The 15,164-nt window shown below is 39.0% G+C and overlaps 4 protein-coding genes across 14 annotated transcripts in view; 1 reads left to right on the top strand and 3 right to left on the bottom strand.

Moving 5' to 3' along the window:
- Positions 1-13: 13 nt before the first annotated feature.
- Positions 14-6,025, bottom strand: LOC118450204 (sodium-coupled monocarboxylate transporter 1). Of its 3 annotated transcripts, XM_085655875.1 has the most exons (10): positions 4,730-5,122; positions 3,674-3,719; positions 3,039-3,383; positions 2,722-2,947; positions 2,545-2,612; positions 2,171-2,466; positions 1,871-2,089; positions 1,560-1,743; positions 1,201-1,491; positions 14-1,129 (listed from the first exon to the last, which is right to left on the bottom strand). In XM_085655875.1, exons 3-10 carry the CDS (start codon positions 3,369-3,371, stop codon positions 884-886), a joined length of 1,863 nt encoding a protein of 620 aa, XP_085512001.1. In that variant the 5' UTR covers positions 3,372-3,383; positions 3,674-3,719; positions 4,730-5,122; the 3' UTR covers positions 14-883. The 3 variants fall into 3 exon arrangements, with proteins under 3 accessions (XP_085512001.1, XP_085512002.1, XP_085512000.1); XM_085655876.1 differs by lacking the exons at positions 3,674-3,719; positions 4,730-5,122 and adding an exon at positions 5,894-6,025; XM_085655874.1 differs by lacking the exon at positions 3,674-3,719.
- Positions 6,026-7,263: 1,238 nt separating this feature from the next.
- On the bottom strand, positions 7,264-11,059 carry LOC146873151 (putative sodium-dependent multivitamin transporter). Of its 5 annotated transcripts, none has more exons than XM_085655878.1 (9): positions 10,382-10,587; positions 9,803-9,954; positions 9,495-9,716; positions 9,088-9,428; positions 8,671-9,008; positions 8,326-8,543; positions 7,997-8,253; positions 7,575-7,879; positions 7,264-7,365 (listed from the first exon to the last, which is right to left on the bottom strand). In XM_085655878.1, the coding sequence occupies exons 2-8, from the start codon at positions 9,920-9,922 to the stop codon at positions 7,582-7,584; spliced, it is 1,794 nt and encodes a 597-aa protein (XP_085512004.1). In that variant the 5' UTR covers positions 9,923-9,954; positions 10,382-10,587; the 3' UTR covers positions 7,264-7,365; positions 7,575-7,581. The 5 variants fall into 5 exon arrangements, with proteins under 5 accessions (XP_085512004.1, XP_085512007.1, XP_085512008.1 ...); XM_085655881.1 differs by lacking the exon at positions 7,264-7,365 and adding an exon at positions 7,371-7,506 and having other exon boundaries at positions 7,639-7,879; XM_085655882.1 differs by lacking the exon at positions 7,264-7,365 and having other exon boundaries at positions 7,582-7,879; positions 9,495-9,562; positions 9,629-9,716.
- Positions 11,060-11,116: 57 nt separating this feature from the next.
- Positions 11,117-13,736, top strand: Dus3 (Dihydrouridine synthase 3). 2 transcript variants are annotated; one of them, XM_035885697.2, is made up of 6 exons: positions 11,117-11,276; positions 11,490-12,481; positions 12,563-12,768; positions 12,889-13,256; positions 13,381-13,509; positions 13,595-13,736. In XM_035885697.2, the coding sequence occupies exons 1-6, from the start codon at positions 11,134-11,136 to the stop codon at positions 13,665-13,667; spliced, it is 1,911 nt and encodes a 636-aa protein (XP_035741590.1). In that variant the 5' UTR covers positions 11,117-11,133; the 3' UTR covers positions 13,668-13,736. The 2 variants fall into 2 exon arrangements, with proteins under 2 accessions (XP_035741590.1, XP_035741588.1); XM_035885695.2 differs by having other exon boundaries at positions 11,490-12,768.
- A 180-nt stretch (positions 13,737-13,916) lies between these two features.
- The window catches only part of LOC118450196 (uncharacterized), a 39,054-nt gene continuing 37,806 nt past the window's right edge, over positions 13,917-15,164 (bottom strand). For all 4 annotated transcript variants that reach the window (XM_085655904.1, XM_085655903.1, XM_035885732.2 and 1 more), the window contains exons 2-4: positions 14,413-14,601; positions 14,172-14,327; positions 13,917-14,084 (exon numbers count right to left, since the gene is read on the bottom strand). In XM_085655904.1, the coding sequence (XP_085512030.1) occupies positions 13,917-14,084; positions 14,172-14,327; positions 14,413-14,601 (513 nt within the window). The remainder of the gene's footprint in view (positions 14,085-14,171; positions 14,328-14,412; positions 14,602-15,164) is intronic.

The raw sequence follows: 15,164 nt of genomic DNA, 5'->3' as shown, positions 1-15,164 counted from the left end.
ATAGACGGACAGCCATGGTCGATAGCTTTTAATAGCTGTATTTTTCATTTTCTTGTCCATTTCGAATACATCGACAACAAAATCAAGTCGACGAACAGAACGAAAATCTATGTCAAAGTCGATGGTTTCCGACGAGCGCATCGATCAACTTGGCATCATCTTTCCGTGAAGATATCTTTCCGCTTGATACCTGAAATCCATCGCTATTTCTTTGTAAATCAGTTGTCCGAGGAAGTTAGAGGATAGGGTTAAGGATCTTGCGCATAAGAATAATACATATTCTTTTTAAAATTTCAATAAAAAGGAAAGTACGAAGAAATTCTACCGAAGAGATTTTTTACCCGTCGACCTGAGTTTATACCAGAGAATACGCGATCCTGCCGATCATTTTAAATAATATCGATGAGAATAACAATATCAGCAGAATGATAGATTAATAGTAATAATAATAATAATAATAATAGCAAAACGACGATGAAATTAGTCAGCGAAAAATAATATTAGCGTGGCTGTCAAATCGAAGAAACGATCGACTTAAATCTATTCGTACAACCGTTTCGTCTTAACATATAGTCTACTCGTTAGATGATACACTTAACGTTATCGCAAGAGTTCGTTAGATCTTTCTCAATAACGGATTATAAATCACTAGATTCCTAAAGTCTTGCTTTTTTCTTCTCTCTCTCTCTCTCTCTCTCTCTCTCTCTCTCTCTCTCTCTCTCTCTTTTGTTAATAAATGTTCGAACAAGCCACACGTTATCCCTGTAACCGAGCAATGACCCGACGAGCGACTCGTCTCGCGATCAAAAAAATCTATACGAATATTACCGGTACGCGTAAGACCGTGATCTTCGCGTTAACGTTCGAAATAAGACGGAGCCGATCACTTTGGACCCTTACGAGTGTCCGCTTTCTCATCGTCGAGTTCCAGGCCAAAGTTCGCAACACCTTGAACGTTCCTGTTCGATCTTCGTGTTTTCGTTCGCAAGCGAAATATGGCTGCGATCGGTGGACTGAGAAGATCTTGATCGAGTTCGGCCGGATTTTGTAGACCGGTAAATAGACTGACTATGAGACCAACTGCCATCGTCAGAACGCAACCGATAGCGCTATACCAGAGATAGCTCGTCTATCGAAAGAAAGAAAGAAATGTAAATAAAAGTAAGTCTCGAAACGGTCGTAGCCCTTTTTCCTTCTTACCCTGTATACGGACGATATCTCGCTCTCCTCGGGTATATCGGTCGACTTCATCGTCGCCGATATCGTACCGTTTAAACAGGTACATCTCTCAATCGAGACAAGCTTACTCCCCAAATGTATCTGCCCATTGATTATTGCAACTTGAGCTCCTAATCCGATCCATAGAACTATTGTCAGACCGACGATGGCACCTGATATGGCTCCTTTAGCATTAGCCCACGGTACGAACATCCCCAAAGAGAATAATCCCAGGGTAACTCCACCCACCATACCATTGAAAGATAGAGCCACCTAAAGACAATCGGTAAAATGATCAATCGCGAACAAAAATTAACAATGCGATTAATAATACGTTTTACCTGAAGAACGCTACCAAGACGTTCCACAACGAAGATGAGAGCGAAACCGAAGACGCCAAAGAATATACTGATCCATCTGGCATAAGTTGCTCCCTTCCGTGCCGGTAAATCCATTTTGAAAAGTCCTTGAAGAACATCCTCGCACGTGATTGCGGCCAAGGAGTTTAAAGCACTTGCGACCGTTCTAAATATATATATATATATATATATATATATATATATATATATCAAAAGAGGTTGAATAAAATTGAATAGACGCGAAATACGTATTTAAAAATATTGCTCATATTGTAACAATTCGATATGCTAACCCCAAAGAAGCCGCAAAGATACCGGCGACGAAGAGACCGGGCATGCCGCGAAGGCTACCCAAGTGATTCATCACATATAGGGGCAGTATTTGGTCGGAGCCGGTTATGTAGCCGGCCGAAAGCGGATCGCAGTCTTTATAAACGCTATAAAGTACCATGCCCGTTAAGAAATTGATCGTATATATTACGATCATTCCGAAACTGGATACCCATAAAGCCCTGTAAAAGCAATAATCGTATGAGGAAGAATCGAACGTATTCGTTCGAACATTTAAATCGGTTCGAATCGATCGAACTTACGTTCTGGCTTGGGAGATGTTCGCTACGCTGAGATACTTTTGGACGGAAGCCTGATTACTGCAATACATGGTGGTCCAATAGAAAGTACCACCAACGACGACGCTCCAAAAGCTGTGTCGTACCGTTGGACTCGGATCCATATTGAAGATCTCCATTCTTCCGCTTTTACGATTGTCTTCCCAGACGAGCGAACTCCCACCTGCCCAGGATAAACCTAAACCGACAATGAGGAAGAGAGATCCTAGGAGAACAGCTGCTTGAAACGTGTCGGCCATTATGACAGCTTTCATGCCACCCTGCGTAGTAATAGCGTATACTATCTGTATCTTCGAGATATATTGAAATTTATTTAAAGTAAATGCTCTGTTACCAACCTGTGAGGCGTAAAATATGCAGACTAAGTAGACTAGAGTAACGGCTATGTAAGTATTAAGGCCTGTGACTGCGTCAAAAAATGGGAGAAAGTATTAATCTACGTCTCCTCGTGATTAGAAAAATATAATGGATGCTGGATAATAAATGTTGCGGAAGAATACGAGAAGAAAGTTTACCATGACTTAAAGCTAATGCCGGCGCGTAAACGGCAACTGACGTATAAAAAATCATTTGAAGCATGTACAATCCGCTTGCGAGTAATCTGCAATGTCGATCGAAGCGTAAATTCAAGTACTCGTAACTCGAGGTCAATCTGAGCTTCATATAAACTGGCAGATAGAGGTAAGAAGTGATCGGTACCACAAAAATAAATGCCAGGCATGTCATCCAAAATTGAGTGCCCTGAAACGCATAAGTTACGGATTGATAGTCATGTTTACGAATTGTTAAGCAGTCCGACGACTACCTTATAGAGAGCCCTTCTAATACCTACCTGGGCGTACATCTCCGCAGGATTCCCAAGGAGTTCGATTGCCGTGATAAAACTCGCGGCCAAGGACATGGCCATGGGAAAAGTGCCCATGGAGGAGCCACCGAGTAGAAAATCCTCGCTGGTTTCTTGCTTCTTCGCGAAGAAACCGTAGAAGGTGCCAATCATGCAGGAAACGAGTAGCATCGTACCGAGAACCGCGTAATCGGCCCAGGAAAAATAATGAAGTAAGAACGGCCGATCGTTCTGGCAATCGTCCGTGGTTGCATCGGTTCGCCGTTGTTCCGCCGACGAAGCCGACAGAAAGAGGAAGAGCACGAACAGACGTGGCCGCATTTTTTCGAATCCCTGCCGAAGGAATTCATTCGATATCAAGCGCTTTTTCTCTTTCTTTCATTTTTTCTTTTTTTTTGTTCCTTTTCTTTTTTCTCTCTTTCTTTCTTTCGACCTTACGCCGACCTTACGCATCGCCTACGTTGAAACGACCGTTAAAAGACTTTGACATTGAGTTGTTTGATTACGCGTCATCATCGATCTGGCCATTAATTAACGCGATTCGTAACTCGAATCGTTAGAAGGCGTCCGAGTTGACACATTCTCAATCAACATTCTTTTACTTGTTGATGCAATTTGCATACCAGATCCGGCGATTCATCCAAGCGCTGAATCGATCGTCATCGCTACCTTGTACGAAAGAGAAACGTTAAAATCGACTGTAGCTTTCAACGATGCAAAATTATGAATACGGTCACGTGCTTGCATGGGCAATGGCTTACGAAAGCGATCAACGACGAAGGTCGGACGAGTCCTTATTATAATTATTACTTCTCCGTTGCGCTAACAATATTAACGATTTGCATGCACGAAATGTTTATTAGATCGAGGAAGGAAACCATAGGAGAAAATCACGGATTAATCCGCAAAGAATGAAAGATATGGATTGGAAAGATATGGGAATATGATCGACGATCGTTATTACGTCAGTGGAGAAAAGCCCAATAGAAACGAATAGGACTATCGGGAATCGAGCGCGTAAATTGACGGTAGATCGTTTTAGACGCGTCTCAATTGATCCTTACACTTGACATCGGTCGCAGCCTTGATCTTGTCGCGCGTTTACCATCGACTTTTTTATCCGATCGATCTCATCGATTCCGGTTTATGTGATCATCGAACTATCGAACCGCTCTCTGTATCTAATGCCGCATCGAGAAATTGTTATCCGGCAATTACGTAACCCACCGTTTGACCTCGCTAAAAGAACCGATTCGATCGATGGCAAAATAAAAAGAAAAATTGAAGAAAAATATTTTTCACCGCGATGAATCGTTTAGAACCACTGAGTCGTGTTTGCGTCATCGGTGCACTATCACCTGCAGAGACCGAACGACTATCGGTCGGTCATCGTTAAGAGAAATCTAGTGGTCTTAACCGGTCGAAACTGGTTATTCTATTTTTTCTTTTAAAATTTAAATAGTCCGAAAGAGATTTAGATTCACGATCTAAGGGAATATTTGTTCGTTTATTTTATCATTTAGTATTCCGCGCGAACGATCTTTCGTCCGAGTTAAAATTCAAACGCAATCCCGATGGAGCGCTAGGGAAAGAACCCTAGCCCCGCCACCCCCCCCCCCGCCTGATTACAACGCGTACTATTAACGAAGTAGTTGGTAATAAACGTAAATGTCACGTACCTCTTGTCTGTCGAGGATGACGAGCAACGTATCAGCTCCAGTTCCTCGATTCCGCTTACGCTAGGATAAACGCCTAAGAATTTTCTTTTTCGCGTCAGCTAGTCACGCGTCCCGAGCAAAAACGTACGAAATTGCAATTGTATGATCTTGCTCGTTTTCCTGACGTAGCGCATATATGTATATGAAATAGGAACTTTCGGTGAAACGAATTTTTATCTCTTTCTTTTTATCGACGATACGATCAATGCCACATATTCTTGCCCTTTGATTACGGTAACGAAGGATATTCTAATCTCGTTGTTATTAATCTTATTTTCGTGAAAAGTTAAGAAGAAAAGGTAAGAGATCGCGAAACGTTAGGAGTCGAGAGGATTAAACTGAGAACGGTTTTAAGACTGGCCGTTTTAATTGTCATGTGAGCGCCTTTATACGTTGCATCCCCTTCTACCCATATAAAATGTGTGTGTGTGTGTGTGTGTGTGTGTGTGTGCGCGTGTGTGTGTGTGTGCGCGCGTGCGAACGCGCGCGCGTGTCCCGTCGATGGTACATCGTAAAGACGCTCGTAAATAATAACAATTATTGCGACTCTTCCGTGACGAGAAGCGATGAAAGGAGTACGATTCGACGATTTTCAGGATAGAAACGTAACTAAGTTTAACTCGAATTAAGTCCGGCGAAGGATCGATCGCGCGCTCTTTGATCTCTTTCCGCTTACCGTATCGCGGTATCATCTTCGCGTTCGTGCCGTTCGGACATCGGAGAAAACGTTACGGAAAGATGTTGCGTTTGATAATGACGCAACCCAAAACGAATTGGTTTTTCCACAATATTTGCTTTTATATTTCATATCGAAACCATCTTTAGGCGCAGATCCATGTTGAGAAGAGCATCGTGACACCGAATTCGTTGAATCTATAAATAACGCGTCGTCATAAGACTCGTCTAATAATCGGTAAATGATGTAAACTAAAAGGCACATAGAAAGAATGAAAGGCGTGTGAAGGAACACGTCGACGTAGCGTAATTCGACGCACGTGTTTGCATCGTGTAAGCTCGATCTTATCGCGTTACTAAACTATCATTGGGTTGTCGTATACGTGGCGAATTGCCATCTGATTCGATTAAGAATTTGCCTGCGATTCGTTTGTTTAAACATTTGTTTACTTTATACGTGAGAAACGTATGAAAAAGCTTTTCAACGATCCATTTGCGTATGATTTGTCCGGTTAAAGGCAGCTCCTCTCGCTGATCGAATTCCTCCTCAATGGAAATTGCGTTTCACTTCGAAGCTCGTGCAAGCCGGTGTTAATTTAGGCCCTCTAAAGACCGCAACCGCAAGAAGAGTGGCGTCGTCGGAAAGATCGAGTAACGTTTACGATGAATGTCGAGCTTTTACGACACGTCGAGTCGACTTAAAAAGGACGAAACGGACTCCCAGCCTTTCCCAGGAAGAGACGAAATATCTAATGACACTCTTGACGCGTTCGCGATTAACTCTTATTTTATACTATTCTGTTTGTATTCGATATTCGAAAAGGAAAGAAAAAAGGGAAAAAAAAAGTTCCTTGCCAGTCGTGAAAGATGATCCCTCGTGAGAGATGATCAATATAGTTATGAAGCGAAACGACGGGTAAGGATCTAGATGAGGGCAAGCAGGACTAACAACGATCGTTCAGGAACACAACAAACGGAACAGGAGAGATCTCCTTCAAAACGTTTCATCTAAACATTTCCCCGTCGCCTCGTCACTTTGATATACCAATGAACGTTGCCTATTGGTTACTCGTAATCGAAAGTAATATAAGTCGGAAAAGGTGTTAGGCGCAAATGACGGAAATGAATTTTCAATAAACGAATATTCCAAGTGTCCTAGGGGTAGGAAATACGAGGAAGAAAGGTGTATCATCTCGATCACGAGACGCAACCCTGACAAAGAGACGAATAATAAAAGGAGACAAAGAGTTACGACTCGGATGCGGTAAAGGCCTTGATTAATTAATTGCTCGGCTAACGAATACGGCCCGTCTCCTACGAATAGAAAATATGTCCGAGTGTCGCTGTCATACTTGACCGTTCTCTTTCAGTGGAAAAATAATTAAAAAGGGCCCCCGTGCTCGATCGGACTGCAGCAGCTCGTATAAATTGAAACTGGTTTCAACCGACCGACGGTGGTTCGATCTGGTGACACATGGCGATGGGATGGAATCGGCACCCATTCTTCTTTACAATATTTTACGACCACATCACATTCCCTCTCCTTGATCCGAGCGAATCTCTCAAATTTTCAAGAGAGCAAAATGTCCCTTTGTCTTATTCTATTTTTAGGAATTCACGATAATTCTATATAACAATTGTGCGTGCTTTTATCACATAAAATCAATTTAATCGTTTTAATATTTTATTATTAACACAATTTTCATATTCGATTTGACATAAATATAATGATCGTATTAATACTCTCGCCTTAAACGGTACAAATGATGCAACATTATAAAACGACATATAAATGTTAGATTTTATTGTATAAATAATAAGTAGTAGTTGCGCCTTTTGTGCGGTCACATCGCATTAAAATTTCTGATAGGCCTCGCGATGAGAACTGCTTATTGTACTTTGAACGGCATACCGTTTTTATTCTAAATTCGCATAGAAAAACTATATTAAGGATATACGTAAGTACAATGACATTGTAACGACTATTTATGGAAGACGATTATATAAATTCAATAAAATACACGCGAGTATTATATGCGAATTAGATTTTTCTATGCGGAAACCTATATAAAAACAAAAAAAAAAAGATCTCACATAAAGTATATAAAAATGAATGATATTAGATACTTGCACCAATTTTATCCAATTATTTCGTCAGATGATACATCAACGTTAAACGTATATTTTTCTTGTACCTTATTATGCAAATTTACAAATTGGCTGCATTCGAAATGAGATGATTGCTCTTTGCGTAATCGTTTGCCGATTATTGGAAAAAACAAATTAGGATCTAACTCTTTTTGAGTTCGTTTAAACGTGCACCGAACTATATTACTGACTAACAGTCCAACGATAACAGTAATTAGGAACCCGAGTGGTGCATACCACATATATGATATACGATATAAATAAAAATAGGACGTATCATCGATTTTTCTGAAACAAATGTACAAATTTTTTCTTTTTTTTTTTTTTTTCCTTTTTTTCTTCTTCTTCGAGAGGTACTATTTTTCTCATAAGATATTACAATACTAATTGAAATATATTACTTACTGAGAAGATAATTTCATTGGATCTTTTAAAACGCTTAACGTTATATTTTTTATTGTATCTACATCACAGCCATGCTTAGATAGTATTAATTTAGGAGGAACGGGTCTAGGTTGTCCATAAGCGATCCACAAGAGAAAAGCAAGTGATAGTATCATTCCCGATATAGCTCCTGATTCTATTGCGGATTCGCTAGTCATTCCCAATGTAAAAACTCCCAAAAGTGGACCACCAACGACGCCAAATATTGTCAATCCTGCCTACGATGAACAGCTGTGATTTATTATATTTTTCCCTTATAAAAATAAAAATTGTAAACAACAGTAACATACTTGTAAAACGCCACCTAAAAGTTCAGCGAGAAAAGCCAAAGCGATAGAGATTAGTCCATAGGCGAGCGCTATCATTTTTCCAATATTGGCTGAACTTGTTGGGCTTAATTCTTTATGTGTACAACGACTGTATACGGGTTTGACGTAATCCTCTAATGTAACAGCTGCCAAAGAATTTAAAGCCGCAGATATTGTACTGAGACCAGCACTGAAAATGCCTTTTAAAAGATAAATGAAAGAAAAGACAATTAAACGCGCAAGTATGAACGTATCGATTGATGTATATTAACTTTATTACTTCTTTTGCATGTATATATATATATATATTCTTTATTATTTATTGACCTGCTATGAAGAGACCCGGTAATCCGGGAAAATAATGCATAGTATCCATTACATACAATGGCATTAACATGTCCATAGAAGAGATTCTTCCATCGGTTAAAGGATCGCAGTCATAATATTTACTATAGATCGATAATCCGGAGAAGCACGTTGCCACAGAGAGCAACATTAAAATGGGCAAAGATAACCATAGCGCTAGTTGCGCTTCTTTTAAACTCTTAACAGTTAGCAAACGTTGCACTTGAACTTGATTTACTCCGTACAAAGACAAAAAGGTAGCCAAACCACCAAAAATAAGCGACCACCAAGTATGTCGTTCCGTTGGATATATAGAAATGCTAAAAGAATACAAATATAAATTTATCGAATAATATAATGTATAATATAATATTAAATAATAATAAAAAGTGGAAGTACTTGTCAAATTCTATCCGTTGTCCCATCTTGGCAATTTCCCAAATTTTCTCTATACCTCCTATCTCATACGAGGCTATAATAATAATAATGATAACAGAAGCGAACATAAGCATACTCTGGAATACATCTGTTATTAAGACAGCCTTAATGCCTCCTATACTGGAATAAAAACTGCAAGCCAATCCAATTATTATGATACTTCCGGATTTAGAAATTCCTGTAGTTGCCTCCAAAGCTAATGAAGGTGCATAAAGTACAATTCCAGAATATAAAAGCAACTGTACCCAGTAAACAAAACTAGCCATCATTCTAGTTTTAACGCCAAAACGCTTTTCCAAATACTGAAAGATGTTAATTTTTCAAAAATGTATTATATCAAATGAAATTTATACAATTATAATGGTTACCTCATATGCGCTTGTTGCTTGAAGCTTAAAGAATACTGGTAAAAATCCATAACAAACAATAGGCGTACCTATAACGTATGATAAATTTATAACTACGAATTGTGTACCATAATAATAATTTTCAGACGATAAACCTAGCAAAGTAATAGCCGACATGAATGAGACCATGAGTGCGACTGCAACGGGAATAACGTTCATTGATCGGCTTGCAATAAAGTACTCCTATGAATGAAAATGTAACACTTGATTAATCTCAATTAGTTAACCATAGACTTTGCAAGTTTTCAAAGGGGATATTTTTCAATTACCTCAATTGTTTTTTGTCGGCCTCCACTAAATCTATAATAAATACCTATACCGATACTTATGGAAAGCATGATAAATATAACTGTATAATCGAGCCATCCTAACGTCGTTGTTACTCCCATATTAATATCTGTAAATTACAGGTGCTAGTAATCTAAAAATATAATGTTATGTTAATTAACTGACAAATATTACTCATTTGAAAATCTTAAAATAGAAAAGTTTTCAAACTCATTCATAAAATTAATATTTCTGATGAGAGCCAGTGGCTCTTTATTACTTATATCCGTCTACGTCCCCAAATATCTCATTTGTTCACTGATTTTTATGTGAGATAAAGGAAGATATAACGGGATTAACGTCATATGATGAATCCTTTAATAAAATTTAATTTTATCTAATCGATTGTGAAAAGAATTGAAATCGTGGAAGGATTAAAGTTATACGTATCGAAGCCGGCAAAAAGTTAAAATATAATTTTATAAAACTGCCAAAATGAATCGAATTTATTATTTTCTTATTTTAATGCGCGTAATCGGAGAGAACGTTTTCAATAATGGAAAATTTTATTCCATTCGTACCTATGTAGATATAATATAGAGTGGTATTTAAAATAACACAGCAAAAAAAAAGGCTCGTTACTCGATCAAACACGAAACATTTCAAAACTTATATGTCATATGAAGATTAATAAACTCATATCTCTTTTATTATTTCATTGAGGACACGTTAAATAAACACGAGGAGAACGATCGAACGTCATTCACGCAAAGCCACGGTCGTACTAACTCACATGTCCGACTTTTGTCCCATTTATATGAGAGGATGTAATTTTATTGCGTTCGCATTACTCCCACTTCTATCGACGTAAATCCACGTTCACATTGAATAAATCCTTTTATCGAATTTTTGCCGGAACAGTGAGAGGAAATGTTTTTTCATTGTTTTATTTATTTTATAAATAACAAGATTATTCATTACGTTTGCAAGGAACGTGAATTATTATTAAAACGCATTATATATTGTTGTTCTTTCGATAAGAAACAGGGTTAAAACAAGCGTAATAGGTAAATATCGTAAATGGCTTAATAATAATCAAGTGAACCGTTTGTAAACTCGTTTATCAATATATCAATAGGTTAATATTTCTCAATCGAGTATTTTATCAATGGCATTGTTGTGTTGTCATTTCGTTTGCCCTTTTTTTGATAGTTTAATTTACATAGAAACTCCACTTTTTGCATTACATATGTCAAGCGATATCGATAATCGAATGTACCGATTATAAAACGATTGTGCCTGTATATCGATTCTTTTCCCATATCGAGCCAATATGGGATATCTATTGGCTCGTCAAATTCCTGTCTCACGTACCAGACTTCAAATGGCGGATTACAGTGAAAAATGTGGTGAAGATTGTTCTTTCGACGATTACAGCGACGATAAACACAAAGGCGTATGCCTCATTAAAGAAGAGTAATTTTTTTATTATTACGTTATAATCGTTACATAAATCGTCGTATCATAAATATTGCGTTGCATTAATAGAATTATAACCTCAAAACGATCGTCGCGCATCGCGTTGTTTCACAGATTTCTTCGTTGTTTCGCGCCTATCGGTCGGATTAAAAGAGTCTTGTTTTTGAGAGGAATCTTGCAATATTAAAGAAATATTCATTTCTATTATAGATTCATCATTGAAGATAGAATAAGATTACAAAATGAAGAGTGCCTTGTCGGGACAAACAAGCGGAGTGCAGAAGAAAGTATCAAGGCACGTGACGAGGAAACAACGTCCCATGAACTTTCACCGAAAAGATTCAAGTCGGACGATAAGAAAGAAAAACTTAGGGGTCAAAATAAGGCTAGGCCGCCACCATTCAAAACGTTGCGCGAAACGAATTTGTGCCCATGGATAGCGGATCAGGTGGAAGGAGAAGTTGAGAAAAAATGTGAAAATAAACGTTGTTCATTCCTGCACGATCGAAAAGAATATTTGCAGATAAAGCCAAGCGATATTAACGAGGATTGTTACCTTTTCGATCTAATGGGTAGATGTCCTAGAGGCGCCGCATGTAGAATGGGTTCCAAACATCTGACCGAAGATGGCTTCAATATAATAGACGCGAATAAGTTACAAGAATATAAAAGGAAACCCTCGTCTACGCAAAATCAATTGTCAAAGCTTCTTCAAAATAAGCTCAGAAAGCATAAATATAATTTTTCCAAGGCAGAAACAATCGTTAAAGGAAATAATCCTTCCGCCAAGAAGATATCTACCAAAAGTCGGACATTGAGCGATACCGAAGAAAGGATATATTCAAGAGTAAAGAAAGACGACGAAGAAATTGATAAAGATTTACATTTGGAGGACGTTCTTGTTGAAGAAGGCGCAAAGAATGATGAAAGGGAAGAACCAAGAGTCGGGCCCGTGGAGGATTACGATTTGATTAAAATTCGACCGTCGGAGAAAAAAAAGATCGATTGGAAGAACAAAGTAATGTTGAGCCCTTTAACGACCGTGGGTAATCTTCCGTTTCGTAGGATTTGCAAAGGTTACGGCGCCGATATTACTTGCGGAGAAATGGCATTGGCTCCTAAAATATTGAAAGGAGCACACGAGGAATGGGCTTTGGTAAAACGACACAAAAGCGAAGACATTTTTGGCATACAATTGTGCGGTAATAATCCTGGAGTATTGACGAGATGTGCTCAGTTATTGAACGAAGAAATTGATATAGATTTCATTGATTTGAACTTAGGGTGTCCTATCGATTTAATTTACAGACAAGGTGGTGGAAGCGGTATGCTCAATAGATTAAACGTATTAGAAACGGTTATTAAGTCTGTTAGTCAAGTCGTGGAGATACCATTGTCCGTGAAGACAAGAACAGGGGTTTACATAGATAAGCCCATAGCGCATAATTTAATGCCAAAGTTTCGAGATTGGGGTGTATCCATGATTACCGTGAGTAATAGTATCGATAGATTTTTATTATTACAATGTTAAAATTCAAAATCCATTGATTTAATAATAGGGATTTAAATTCTACGGGAATATAATTGAAAATGATTGCACGTTGAACAGGTTCATGGAAGATCTCGCGAACAAAGGTACACAAAACTTGCAGATTGGAATTATATAGAGAAGTGTGCACAGGCAGCAAAGCCCGTGCCTGTATTTGGAAATGGAGATATTCTTTCGTTCGACGATTATCAAAGAGCATTGAACGTCTGTACTTCCGTAGAAGGTGTGACTATAGGAAGAGGAGCATTAATCAAACCTTGGATTTTTACCGAAATGAAAGAGAAAAAGTTGATAGACGTAAGAAGTACGGAAAGATTTGATATATTGAAGAAATATGCTAATTATGGCTTGGAGCATTGGGGATCTGATACGCGAGGCGTCGAAACGACGAGAAGATTTATGTTAGAATGGATTTCCTTCTTGCACCGGCAAGTATCATGTCTGATTATTTAGCAAAAAAGGAATGGATAGCTTATGATTATAAGTGGCATATTTTCTCCCCCCCCCCCCACCCCACCGTCCCTCCCCCCGCCTTCCATCCCCTCTCTTTAGATATGTGCCTGTCGGACTGTTGGAGAGACCACCGCAGAGAATCAACGAGAGGCCACCATTTTATAAAGGTCGAGACGAGATGGAAACGCTTATGGCGAGTTCGAATTGTGCGGATTGGGTTAAAATATCGTAAGTTCGTTTAAACGACAAATACGTCGATTGCCATATCTATTATCTAGGATGAACCGTAATCACGTTTGACCTCTTTTTCTAGAGAAATGTTGCTTGGAAAAGTACCCGATGGATTTCACTTTTTACCAAAGCACAAAGCAAATTCGTGGAAGTAGCAGGAGAATCGTAATCTTATGGTTTTTTTTCTCTCTCTCTCTCTCCCCCCCCTCACGAGGACTTTTGAAATAAACTTTAGCTAGATAAACAAAGAGTCCGATCTGGAAAAATTTTATTTAACACGCAGATGCAACCGATCTAACATCATACGGATTATTATAGATTAGATTTTCCTCAAAAATGCGCAATTTTAAGTCGCGTCGATGAGGATTATTAATAACGAGCCGTATTTCCCGTCTATGGAGAAATTAATAATGAGCAGTGATGTCGCCGAGTAGAGAGACCGGCCACATGCAATCGCAACCACTGGCGATTTCTTTGGTGAAAGGCTCCCAACAATCGCTGTCCCAGGCGCGTCTGACTAAGAAGAGAGTCCTACTCCTTTGGACGCAATGAAAGACAGGATGAGCGCATTTCTGGAATGAACAAATTAGCCAACAATGTAGGAAATCAATGATATTTCGTAGATCGAATTAATTAAAGTCGTAAGATGCGCGTTAAACCTGTTTAGAGGACGATCTTGTCGTTCGTTCGCTCGCTCGATCGAGAAACGAGTAACTCTTGCAATAGACTTCGTGATAATGAGGCGGTTGATACTCATAATTTTCATCGTTGAACTGTACTCTTCTTGTCACGGTTTCGCAGAGACTTCGATATTCCTAATGGAGGGGGAGGGGGAAAAGAAAAGATTGGCTGAAAAGGAATAAAAGATAAAATGCGTAAATAAATCTTCAAGAGAATTACGGGCATTAAATTTCGATTCTGCCGATCGAGTTGTCGAAAGTCTTCCAGTTCTTCGGCCTCTCTGTCGTTGTTGTACTTTTCCGATAAATAGGGAAGATCGTTGCGCAAGTGACTCTCGAAGAATTTCGTGAAATTGACCTTCCCGTGTAGTGCTGTAGAATCGTGCGCTAGCACGAGCAATTCGGCAACCTATCGAAAAGAGCAAATGTTAATTGAAATAAAAGAATGAAGAAATTGTAAAGGCTTGTGAATCGGATACGAGGGCCGGTACGGATCTTTGGCTTGGTTCTATAAAACTCGATGAAGCGTCATAAATCGCGCGGCATGGTCGAGTGGGAGCGAAGCTTGCTGCGTGTGACTCATCTATTTGATATTGCGCCTTATGCGAAAGGACGAAATCACCGACAATAATTGAGACACACGCGATGCAGCGAGAAAATATTTCGAAGTCGAACGAAAATCATTTATTTTTTATCCATTGTCTAATGGCCGCAGTGATTGTTGTTGTCTCCGTTGAATCGAGATGACGTCTTGTCGGCGATGAACGTTAATCGGTTTCCCGTGAAAATCAGACTTGGCTCGGCTGACAAGGTCAGACCTGATTGAGTCAACGTGCCCCATGTCGTACGATATAAATTATTCTTCCCCGTGACTTTCGCTTAATTCGCGCGATGCCTTCCAAGCGACATATCCGACGGAGCGCGATTTTAAATCTGAAACGCGGCGAAAAGTGATCGTCGGGATTAGATTTT

The sequence above is a fragment of the Vespa mandarinia genome, chromosome 3 (genome assembly GCF_050613455.1).
Source record: "Vespa mandarinia isolate Hongniang chromosome 3, ASM5061345v1, whole genome shotgun sequence".
NCBI lineage: Eukaryota > Metazoa > Arthropoda > Insecta > Hymenoptera > Vespidae > Vespa > Vespa mandarinia.
The sequence above is the reverse complement of the archived record's forward strand: the minus strand, read 5'-3'. Positions and strand labels throughout refer to the sequence as shown.

Coding starts and splice junctions, on each gene's coding strand:
- LOC118450204 (XM_085655876.1), bottom strand. CDS start 3,371: ATGCGGCCACGTCTGTTCGTGCTCTTCCTCTTTCTGTCGGCTTCGTCG. Junction 2,948..3,038: donor CTGCGGAGATGTACGCCCAG/GTAGGTATTAGA, acceptor TATGCGTTTCAG/GGCACTCAATTTTGGATGAC. Junction 1,744..1,870: donor ATCTTTGCGGCTTCTTTGGG/GTTAGCATATCG, acceptor ATATATATTTAG/AACGGTCGCAAGTGCTTTAA.
- LOC146873151 (XM_085655879.1), bottom strand. CDS start 9,922: ATGGGAGTAACAACGACGTTAGGATGGCTCGATTATACAGTTATATTT. Junction 9,717..9,802: donor GCCGACAAAAAACAATTGAG/GTAATTGAAAAA, acceptor TTTCATTCATAG/GAGTACTTTATTGCAAGCCG. Junction 9,009..9,087: donor CAACGGATAGAATTTGACAA/GTACTTCCACTT, acceptor GTATTCTTTTAG/CATTTCTATATATCCAACGG.
- Dus3 (XM_035885695.2), top strand. CDS start 11,134: ATGGGATATCTATTGGCTCGTCAAATTCCTGTCTCACGTACCAGACTT. Junction 11,277..11,489: donor GTATGCCTCATTAAAGAAGA/GTAATTTTTTTA, acceptor TTTCTATTATAG/ATTCATCATTGAAGATAGAA. Junction 13,510..13,594: donor GCGGATTGGGTTAAAATATC/GTAAGTTCGTTT, acceptor CTCTTTTTCTAG/AGAAATGTTGCTTGGAAAAG.